General features: G+C 35.8%; 1 protein-coding gene across 1 annotated transcript; it reads right to left on the minus strand.

Moving 5' to 3' along the window:
- Positions 1 to 2,285: 2,285 nt before the first annotated feature.
- LOC147291136 (chromo domain protein LHP1) lies at positions 2,286 to 9,198 on the minus strand. The gene is made up of 6 exons (XM_086237021.1): positions 8,603 to 9,198; positions 8,359 to 8,384; positions 8,007 to 8,093; positions 7,024 to 7,809; positions 2,776 to 2,836; positions 2,286 to 2,651 (listed from the first exon to the last, which is right to left on the minus strand). Exons 1-6 carry the CDS (start codon positions 9,008 to 9,010, stop codon positions 2,604 to 2,606), a joined length of 1,416 nt encoding a protein of 471 aa, XP_086093147.1. The 5' UTR covers positions 9,011 to 9,198; the 3' UTR covers positions 2,286 to 2,603.
- Between the last annotated feature and the right edge of the window lie 2,459 nt (positions 9,199 to 11,657).

Genomic DNA, 11,657 nt, shown 5'->3' on the forward strand with positions numbered 1-11,657 from the left:
GGGTTTTTCCATTTTATTTTGGGTTGCTGGGCGTGGTTAGTATGACTGAACTTGCTTTCTCAGAACAGAGAGGAGCTCGTGGCCGGAGAAGGGAGGGAGGTGGGTGGGTCATTGAGTTGGGTGGCCGACGCGGGGGAGGAGGAAGGAGGAGGGCTCGGGGCTGGGGTTTCGGGGAGAGAGAGAGAGAGTTAGAGAGAGATGAGAGGGGTCGGGTGGGTCGTCTGGTGGGTCGCCGGCGTGGTGGCTGGGGTCGCCGGCAAGGTGGCTGGGGTCGGAGGGGTGGGTGGTTGGGGTTGGGTGGGTCTCGGGGGAGGGGTGGGAGGCGGAGGGTGGAGGGAGGGGTGCTGCTCCATTTCTATTGTTTTTATTTTTTATTTTTTTGAGTTTTTAATTTTTTAATTTTTTTAAAATAATTAGTTCATTTTTTAAAATTTTTTTTATTATTATTTTTTTGTTATCCACGTGGCATGTTTCTAGTGTGCCACGTGGACAAATAACGGCAGGCCTGACGGAAAAGTTGACGGAGGTACCTAGATGTGCAAAATCAGTAATTGAGGTACCTACGAGCAACTTTTTGTAATTGGGGTACTCAAGTGATATAGGGTGGTTAGTTGAGGTATTTTTGTGTAATTTGCCCTAATTTTTTTAAAAGAAGAAAATACTATGCATATATAATGACTCCATCTGACAAAGAGGGGAGAACTCATTTTGGACCAACGCATTGCACCCGACTCTAATGGAAATGGTATCGAATCAACAAATTTTTATGTATCCCACACCCCACCATGTGAAGGGTGGGCGCATTACACTCGTCCTACAGCAATTTGATTTTTTTGGAAAGGGAGAATACAAGGGGTCAAAAGTTGTGTTTTAGACATTATCAAAATAGCAAATATAATCATAGAGGAAAAGAAAAAGGAAAAATGAAAAAGGAGTAGCATGTATGGATGTGCTAATTACAAAAGGCATATGCCATGGACTTATCATATAAGCAGCTGTTGCTGATTATATTTAAGAAGAGCTCACACCAGATGATATAGAACAAGGAAGAGTACAAGTAAAATCAATGATCCCAACCCAAATCCAAACCCATCAGCACCAGAGTCAGAGCTACCTGTTTGATGAATTATAGTGGGAGATGACGACATGCCAACACTTGTGGGAAAAAATAAAGCTACAAAGTGAACAACTAGTAAAAGCAAGAAAACAAGAAGCATCACAAAAGCAAAGGTGGCTCTGCCCTCTGTTTCTGCCCCTACTTGGAACAAAGACACTGAGATTTCCAAAAGGGATAGTAAGGTAGGCCTGCAGATGATCAGTCCCAAGGCCCCTACCATTAGAGAAGGTACCAGTGGTGATGGCCCTCTGCTCCCCATTGGAGACTTTGCTCAGTGGCTCTCTTAGTTTCTACTGGTGGGTGCAGAAAGCACAAACTTGTTTGAGAGACTCAAAGCAAAAGCAGAGGAGTGAGTGAGTGATATAGGAGAGGAAGAGGGTTGTTTGTTAGTGCTGATGGAGATAACTTCTAAAACCAAATCATTATCTGATGGTTTGTTGAGCGATGCCAACTTCTCTACATGAGTCTCTAGTCTTTTTTATTCCTGTTGTTTAAAACAGTATGTAGTTAGGCCTAGGCAGCCAACCACAACAAGCTTTTCTGCATGAGTAAAATAGTATAAGAAACAGTTTCTGTACCTTTTTTGTTTTCAATTACTTAGTCCAAGTTTTTTTTTTTGGCCGGGGATTACTTAGTCAAGTTTGGTTGAGTTAAATAATACTGAACGGACATGTTTTTCGATGCCTTCAAGAAAGGGCGCTTTCTTCTTGATATAGACGATGACAACACTAACGAGAAATTCAAGAGTAATATGAACTCATGAATGAAACATCAACCCCCAAAACACTTCCCCCCACTCAAACAAAAATAGAAGCACCTGTAAGCAAAAGAAGGATAATGAAAAATGCACCACCACCTTACCAAAAATTGAGTTATTTTGGAGGAGAATCAGTGATAAATATTTGGGACCATCTATTGGCGCTCCACCCATTTATTCACAGTTTCACACAATGTGGGAGTGCATTTGAATAGTACTCCCACTAAATTTTTTAGGACCAATAATAATGTAATCAGATGCTACAAATGGATAAATATTTCATTGCACTCACATAATTTAACAGCAAAAAGGCAACCATTCCGTATATATGTATAGAGAGAGAGAGAGAGAGAGAGAGAGAGAGAGAGAGAGAGAGAGAGAGAGAGAGAGAGAGAGAGAGAGAGAGAGAGAGGTTACTAAAGAGATATGTGGTTCATTTCCATGTTAAAGATCCAGATACAATAAATATGTAGACAAAAAGAGTTTGCTTTTTGGTTATCTCAACATTATCTACCCAGAAGATTCAGTAAATTTTGTGGTCAATAGAGGAGAGAACAAAAAACAAGATACAAATTGATCAGCTACTGGTATATGACAAAGATCACAAAACTACGTTTGTTAACCTGCACTCTCTCCTGCAACTACAACATTCCAACAACTGTGTACAGCTGATAAAAAGGTTGATGCAGATCTATCTAATGAGGTTGTGCTCTCCATTTACACCTTGAATTACATTGTGGGACTGTACCGGAGATGTTGCTCATAAAAACTGATCAACTGCAAAGAATGGAGAGATTAGAAGAAGTACAAATAATGGTAACAAAGATGAGTCAATATTTGCTGGCTACTAAAGTCACTGCAATGTTGTCAAGAAAGAATGTATTGCTCAGTAATCACTTACCAAAAGTGGATTATTAACCTTGAGAAACTTGTTATCCACTACCACTTCAGCGCCATCAGACCTATAACAAGGAAAGCACATATAAAAATATTGTAAACTGTAAAGCATGTGAAGAGAACCATGTGGTCCATGCTAATATCTGAATCTGTAAACAATTGAACAGCTGAAATGGTTGCAACTTCCAGATTCAGTGACTGTGTTCATCACAAAATATCTGAAATGGGCACAATTTTGAAGATAAAAGTGAAAAGAAAAAGCCAACAGGCATGTTCACTTATATGCAACATGCCAAAAATTAACATCGTTGCCTAGAAAAAGCTACATTTACCTTATAGAAGTGCAGATCCCTGCTTTATGCAAAATGGGAACAAAGACATGAGACAAGGTAGTCACTCAGGCTAGGCTATATTATGACACATTGACACATAGAAACCATAACTAGAATTTGGAATTTGAAAAGGCAGTCCAAGTGGAACCTTTGTTCTGTCGCCTCTTTTCAACTCAAGATTTCATAAATTTTACTATCTAAAAATGGAAAATAATAAAATAAATTGGAATTCTTAGATCACCAAAATTAATGCATTGGAATGATAATGTAACGCATTTGGATCAGAAACCCCAAATTGCAATTTGCTAGGGAAGTACTGTGGTAATGTTAAATATGGATGACATTAAATGCTATGGTAGTTCAAACTTCAAACATTGAATATCCAAAAATAATCAGCTCCCGCATAATTTAATTTCAAGCCAGCCAATTTCTCTAATGAAGACCATAAAAAGATCACCTTAACCCACAGACTTGTACTCTTTAGCAGTTACTGCATTGAGATGTCATGCATGTCAACCAACATCATTTCAGCTTACTATCACAATCTAAACATAAGAATCACAAATATACTCAAATACAGTACTTTGCAAAAGTAATCACAAGGAGACGAGGAAAATAAGTCATTTTCACTTGAATATGAACCTTAAGCATGCAATTTAAGCAAACCATATGCTTCCAACAAATTGTCCTAAAATCCAAAATTATCTTAGTCTAAAGATTAACCAACACCTCAAGAAATGTGAAAAATTGCAGATTGCCTAAATATGACTAGGCAATGGCTTTATAAACTGCCCAGTGGCCATCAGGGTAAAAGCATGTGCAGCAACACTGATGCCAATTGTTAGTTGTTACTGCTCCTACGCAATCTACTCCATAACTTTTAGGACAAGCAAACTACACAACTTTCTCACTTCAGCTACAAAAGGGGTGACAGCAGTCGAGGGATTAGTCTTATTGACAAAATCAGAAGTTAACTGCTGAAGATCCACCAAGAATGTCCTATTCTGATGGACACACACAGTGATTACCAACTAAAACATGCAAGACATACCAGAACTGATTAAATGCATGCACACACAGAAAAACAAATAGATTGTTCCAACCAAACATGGACGTCACATAATATTTGATTTTACAAGCAACAAAAACATTTATAGGTGTGACCTGTGGCCACCATCAAATAAAACATAACATTAAGGGTTTATTTCATATTTAGTACCTAAACTTTGACCCTTGTCTTAATGTGGTACCTAAACTTTTATTTGTCCCAATTGAGTACCTAAACTTTTATTTTGTGTCTAATAGGTACCAAAATGAATTTTTGTTAAAATTGTCAATAAAAATTAGGGGCAATATAGTCAAAGTATATTTTAATTATTTTCTTTATATGTTTAAAATTATTTAAAAAAAACACACAAGAAACAAAAAAAATTAAAAATTAAAATTAAAATATAAATTTTTTGAAGTGACTATATTACCCCTAACTTTTGATGATAATTTGAACAGAAATTCATTTTGGTACCTATTAGACACAAAATAAAAGTTTAGGTATTCAATTGGGACAAATAAAAGTTTAGGTACCACATTAAGACAATGGTCAAAGTTCAGGTATTAAATATGAAAAAAATCCTAACATAAACAAATAAATCACGCATGGCACAGAAGTCACACATAAGGAAAAGTTATGAAGTATAATTTATGAGTGCTTCTACAAGAGAGCCATATTCAGATCAGATGCTCATACTTTTTGAATATTTGTTGACACATACAATAACTTGATACGTGTATTCAACTTTTTTCAATGAAATCTATAAACACGATAGCATATCTGATATCCTATAATCAGCACCCTAAATGTTTGAATAAGACTATTTCTACCATATAAAAGAATATTGTTTGCAAGAAAAAACATAGGAAGGGTTGACAACATACTTTATGACTGATGTATAAAATAGGAATGTTTGCAAAATTGATTATCATAACCAATATCGATTTATGATAAATCCAACACACTTCTACAAATATATATTATATGCTATTGTGTAAATACAATAAGAGATAATTAGGCTTGGGTCCTTTAGAAAAACAGTTTTTAGATAGAGACTGTGAGTGTTTTAAAATTTATAAGAAAATCCTTTTAATTCATAATAAAGTCCTTTAATTTATAAAATTAAAAAAATTAATTAATTCATAATAAAGTCCTTTTAATTTATAAGAAAATTCTTTTAATTCATAATAAAGTTCTCCCCCGATTTGAAGGGTATTTCCCCTCCTAAGGTGTAGAGTGGGCTTTGTAGAAGTTGCATATTAGGTTTTAACTCCGGAATTTTGGGATAAAGCCATCAAAGAAGAAAAATACAAGAACTTGATTAAAAACCCTAAATCACTACCGGTCTTAGTCTAAGAAAGACTTATAAAATGAACTGTACTCTAAGTCTCCCATACAATAATAAGATCTTCTATGGAAACATTATAGCTTATAGACTTACCCATACCCATAACTTTAGGCATTACACAAAACCTGACACTATATCCGCATAATTTAGACAGACTTTGTGAAGTTTGTTAGGATCAAAGCGAGAATTGTAAATTTTATATATTGAATTATCAACAATATTTTATATATATATATCACATGCAGGAATCAGTAAGGGGGGGGGGGGGAGGGGGAAACTTTTAAGACAAATCTTAAATTACAAAAAACAAGAAGTTTATATGAAAAAGCAAGCTTAGGATCAAAATATCTCAAGAACTAAGGTTTTAAATTTCAGCATAGGCTCATAGTGCATTATGTTTTTACATTGAGAAACTTTTAGTTTATTTTATTCAAATTTTTTAATGTAGAGTTTTTTGTTTAATTCAAATTGTACGGACATGGGCTACACAAGCGGTTCGTAGGTATTATCTCGTGTCGATTCATGTAATTGTTTTATCTGTGGTAGTTCAGTTATGGTAGTTTCCCATTGTAGAGTAAAAGTTTTCAAAAAAAATTTCTAAGAAATTTTTTTAAAATTGTAGTAGAAGACAAATGTACATAATATGATGTAACTCCAAATTTGATAAAGAACATGTTTTAGTTTTCACTCTGAAGGTGAAGGATTTATTATTTTCAATGTGCAACTAGGCTATGCCTTACATCAAAGAAAACCACTAGACTGTCTCTTGATTTATACCAAAAACTTAGATATGATCTCACCCCTTGCCACCCTTTGTTTATGGGACTAAGCATGTTATATATCTACAGTTTGAAGTTAGCCTTACCTACTTTAATTCCAATTCCGAGTCAGTATTTAACTATCACTTGGGACTATATTTTGCAATTGCATTGGTACATGGCTAGAATCATGTCTATTTCCAAATATGAGTTGGCACCACAGTAACCTGTAGTTTGCATGGGAGGCATCATGAACCATTGCTCAATTCTTATTATGTGAAGAAATGCATGTTCACAAGAGAATTTCCTCATGCAACAAAAAGAATATCTAAAAAGCATTAAGTGTATTACACCAACAACATATGGAACCAATTCCAAATTCATAGCTCTCACTAGAAACTGATGGTATGAATGATGAAAGAACTCTGATACCAAATTTTTTTAAATTAATAAATAAGATGTATCTTAGCTTCAGTAATATTTTATGGACAGCATTGCACTATATAAGATACATTGCCCTAGATAAGATATTTGAGCAACTAATCTTCAAGGGCAATGATCTAAATAAGCCATCCAAACACAGGAGAAGAATAACAGATTTGTAGATAACAACAAAACTGTATGACTATACAAGAACCTTTATTAGCTGTAAGCATGGTATATTTAGATAGAATCATATATGAGGAAAAGAAATAGTTCATTCAAATGCTAAGAGTAACTGAAATGTAGCATTGTTAAGCATAGGCCAGTCAAGTTCAAGACAAACCTCATGGCCATAAAAGACACTGACACATCCTGTACGTTGTTTGATACAGAAGCTGAATAGCCTATTGGCTTGATAATCTTCGTGATACGCAATGCATTTTTGGATTCATCAATCTTATTCCTGCGACTTGAATTTTCCCCAGCATAATCAAGATTTTCATCCCCTGATTGATTAACTCTACCACCATATCTAACGCTGACTCTGCTTGTTGCATTCTGTGTAGCACCCAGTTCAGACAAGTGTGTCTCTTGCTTAAACCTCTTCACAGAACCAGACTTCCTCCTCTTAGCTCCAGTACTGCGAGTGCTCTGTACTGGTTCTGCACAATCAACCTTGGAAAGACCATCTGTAGGGCCATTAACTTCTGAAGCCTTGCCTTCTTGGAAATGTACAGAAAGTTTATCCGAATTGACAATGTTAGTAGATATTATTGCTTTGAGCTCACTAAGCTTTGGATCATACTCATTTTCCTCTCTCCTTTCACCAATTTGTTGGGAAACATTTGCACACCAATTGTCAGTATCAACTTTCTTAGCTGTTTCAATATTGTTTACGTGCCCATTATTCTCTCCGTCATGAGCTAAACCCATAGACTGTTGAAGGGGATGAACATCATCAAGGCTTGAGCAGTCAAGAGCAGAAGGGGACAAAGATCTATTGGCGATGCTGATTTCCACATCAGTCACATTGTAGATAGGAAAGGTAGAACGCTGCTGCCTCTTCTTGGGTTGAGTATGGAGAATCCCACTCTTGCGCTTGCGCCTCCGATGCTTTCCGGTACGCAAGCTTTAACAAAAATTAAAAAACAAACTTATACATACGCGTAAATACAGAAATTAAAAGTTTAATATTTTTTGCTGATAAACAGCTAGATATCTTTGTAAACCCAAACACTGCAAATTGCAACTACAGTCCTTTTGGTCTAATTTTCTGAAAAACCAAACGATTAATTAGGGAGGTAGAAAAAATAAACAAACTAGTACCTTTCTTCAAATGCATCAATAACATCAGAGATTGACTGGAGATTCTCCAAGGGTTCCCATGTATTGGCTGTCTCTGGCCAACCGCGCCTATATAAGCCAATAGCAATATATACACAGAAACAATCATGAAATCATGCAGATTATATGGATACACTTCATTAGATTTTGTTTATGTCAATTTGGGATTTCATATCTTATTTAATCTCCTCCCCTCCTCCTTCAATTGCTCTATCTTTTCTCTGTCTTTTAAATCAACAAGACTTAAATGATTTGATTTGATATAATGAAGCAGTGTGTGCATTAAGTAAGGTAAGAAATAACAACAGAAAGGATAAAAGGGAGGTTCACGCACCATTTAATGAGGTACTGAAGCTGACCCTGTTGTTGGTTTTGCAACATATACCCATGAAAACACCACAGCAGCGAAAACACTCAGTAATCAGATAATATAAGTAAACAAGCACAAAACACCAACCATTTTCTTATCAAATATCAAATGAAACAGCAAAACTAAAAAAACCCACTTTGTTTCTCTCAAGCTAAGTGCGAAAAGAAACAAATTAGCTCAAAAATTTTGGGAGGAGGGAGAGTAATACCTTGCGAACCCTTTTCCGGCGAACGGCTTCGATTTCGTAGAAGCCCTCAGCAAGCTTAGTACGCTCTGCGTTCTCATCATCAACGCCATCAGCCTCAGCTTCACCCTCACCATCATCATCACCGTCAACATCAACCTCACCCTCACCATCACCCTCGCCATCACCATGGTCACCTTCTTCGAGAGCTTGGGGTTCTTGATGGTTGTGGACTTGGGTTTGGTCTTGCTCTTGCTCTTGAGCTTGGTCTTGGGGTTGGGGTTGAGTGGCTGCAGGAGCTTGCGGTTGAAGAAGAGCAAAAGGGGCATTGGGGTTGTTGCTGGCGTATTGAACAACAACATCATCAACAACCGGCATTGCTGGTGTATCCTCCCAACTCTTCCTCCTCCCTCCTCCTCCCTTCACTTTCATCCCTAATCAAGTCAAAATAGCACAAACCCACTGCTTGATGCTTCTACTGATAATAGGGTATTGAATTTTACAGGGTGGGTGCTTCTTGAAATCCACTGCCAACTGAGACCAGGTGAAGACCCTGAGAGAACCCCAATTCCCCCCAAATATGTTAACCTCACTACCACTTCCTTTTCAAGCGTTTTCCCATCTGACCAAACAAAAAGAAAAAAGAAAGAAAAATAAAAAAAGCGTTTTCCCCTGGACCCCTAGTCCCCTATCTCTCTCTCCTCTCTCTTATTTTTCTTTGTCTTTTTGTAGAAAAAATGTTGTCTTAAATTTCCTTTTTTAGGTATATTTTCTTTGGACAATGTTATTTAGCTCAATTTGTTTTTTTTTTTTTCAATTTATATGGCATTTTTATAATTTTTTTTTTCAATCATAGTTTTTTTACATAAGCTTTACAATATTGTGATTTTTTTTAGTAGAGCTGACAATATCCAACTCGACTTGTTAACACGATACGAAAAATTTAATGTTCGAGTTTAAACTTATTATGTCGATTTGTTAACACAACACGAAAAATTTAGTGTTCGAATTTAGACTTATTATGTTGTGCTGGAATTGGTGGACTCGTGCTGAAATTGGTGTGGTTTTAGTATCAACCTATGGAACCCATTAGTAACCCATTAAGAAATGAATATATTTTATTTTATTTTTCTTATGATATTGATCATTTAGTTTGCACATTTTTTAGATATTAATTGTGTGTAATACTTTAAACTATATATTTATGTAATAAAATGTATTTACTTAAAGTTTTTTGTTAAAAAAATGGTTTTTTTAAGTGGGTGAAACGAGTTGTGTTGTGCTCACCTGTTAATCTAACAGGTCATGTTATGTTCAACCCGAACCCACAAAAACACAATCCGTCGACAAGTCTACTTTTTAGTACATTTATGTGGTGTGCATATTTTGATTAAAAAAAAAAAAAAAGTGATGTGCATACATGCGGTACACTACTACATAGTTGGGGAAAAGCAAAGTTAGGAAAAAAATTTGAAGCCCATATCTACTTTAGAATAAGGCAAGCCCATCTACTCTAGAGCTCTTTAAAGCCATCTAGAGCCTTATGAAAAGCCAAGCCTAATTCCATAGAAAAACTCAAACAAGCTCCATTAGAGGACCAAACCCAAAACCCACAAAATCAAGCAAACACCACTACAGAACAAAACCCTAGTGACCTCCAATTGGCTCTCAGGCGTCTAAGAGCTTATTTATTTATTCAAAGTAAAAACTATGGGGCTCCCAAAAGAATCTCTAAATGACCTAGTAGTTTATAGAAAGCGTTACACTACTAAGTCTACTAATAGGTCAAGATCTCTCAGGCGTTTAAGAGCTTATTTATTGAATCAAAAACAAAACTATAGCGCATCCAAAGGAAACTTCAAATGACGTAGTAGTTTATAAAGAGTGTTACGCTACCCGAACGTTAATGTCATCCATCACATTATCCAACATCACCCACTTAAGCAATTTTGGAGTAACATCTTTTAGTAGAGTTTTAAACCTTATCAAAGAGAGAATTGTTTGGAAATAATTTCAAAATGACATTTAATGCCTTAATCAAACTCTTTGTCCATACTTTTCCTTTAAAAAGGCTTTATTTAAAGGACATAAATGGGGGAGATTAAAGAATGAAAGGGGAAGCTATGTCAAAATAGCTCAAGATTCACCCATTTTGGAGTACTCGTTAGTTCATCCAAATAGGGAATTTTCTAGTGCAAAACCCTCCAATTTTAGTCTACAAACCTCATGTTCATGCCTCAAATCCAAGCCAAATGACCCCAACACATCCAATGTAATGCTCCTCCATCAATTTATCAAGATTCCCCTACACCATATACTTACTCTTGGACTCTTTTTATTCTTACAAACATGCAAATTAAAGGGATATCCTTATTATTATTGTGCACTGGTACAACAAAACCGCAACAATGCCTTCGAGAAGTTTTGGGCTCGACTCCCCCTTCTTCGAACCTAAGGAGGAGTACTCTTTATTCACAAATCACCAAAGGGTACACAATACACAAAAACACACCAACCAACATGGGCTTTTCCGTTGGGCTTTGGACTTCATACTTTTAGGGTCCGTTTGGTTCACGAAATTGATTTTTTATGAAATCAATTCCTATGCATTTTCTTGGGGGAAGGAAATGTAAGATTCTCATTCCCGTGTTTGGTAATTCTTGAAAGTAAACAAGGAATTACCTTTTTATTTTAGTTCCCATGTTTGGTTTGTGCAGAAATAGAAAATAAAAATTGTTTAGTTTTTCAATTATACCCTCATCTAGTATATATATATAATGTGAAGTGTTTGTTTTAGATAAAATTGGTATTATCAAATATTAAAAGGGCTATAATTGTCTAGAAAAAGTGTAATAAATGCTTTCCCAATGTGAGAGAAAACAAAACCCAAGTTGAGAGGAATGATTCATTTCCTCCATTTGGATAATTAGATTCTCATAGGCTAGGAAACCATTTCCTATGCTTGCACTTATCAAACATGAGAATAAAATTATTTTCTTATTTCTTTCTTTTTAATACTTGAACCAAACGGGCCTTTAAGGGTAGTCTCTTATACAGTTTTTGCTAGTTAGGCCTTGAA

This window comes from Dryas octopetala, chromosome 3, assembly GCF_963921425.1.
Source record: "Dryas octopetala chromosome 3, drDryOcto1.1, whole genome shotgun sequence".
Taxonomy (NCBI): domain Eukaryota; kingdom Viridiplantae; phylum Streptophyta; class Magnoliopsida; order Rosales; family Rosaceae; genus Dryas; species Dryas octopetala.

Bases quoted from the DNA above. Each gene is read 5' to 3' on its own strand.
- LOC147291136 (XM_086237021.1), bottom strand. From the start codon at position 9,010: ATGAAAGTGAAGGGAGGAGGAGGGAGGAGGAAGAGTTGGGAGGATACA. The intron at 7,810-8,006 runs GTACTAGTTTGT...TTTTTGTTAAAG, and splicing joins ATTGATGCATTTGAAGAAAG to CTTGCGTACCGGAAAGCATC. The intron at 2,652-2,775 runs GTAAGTGATTAC...CATTCTTTGCAG, and splicing joins AGGTTAATAATCCACTTTTG to TTGATCAGTTTTTATGAGCA.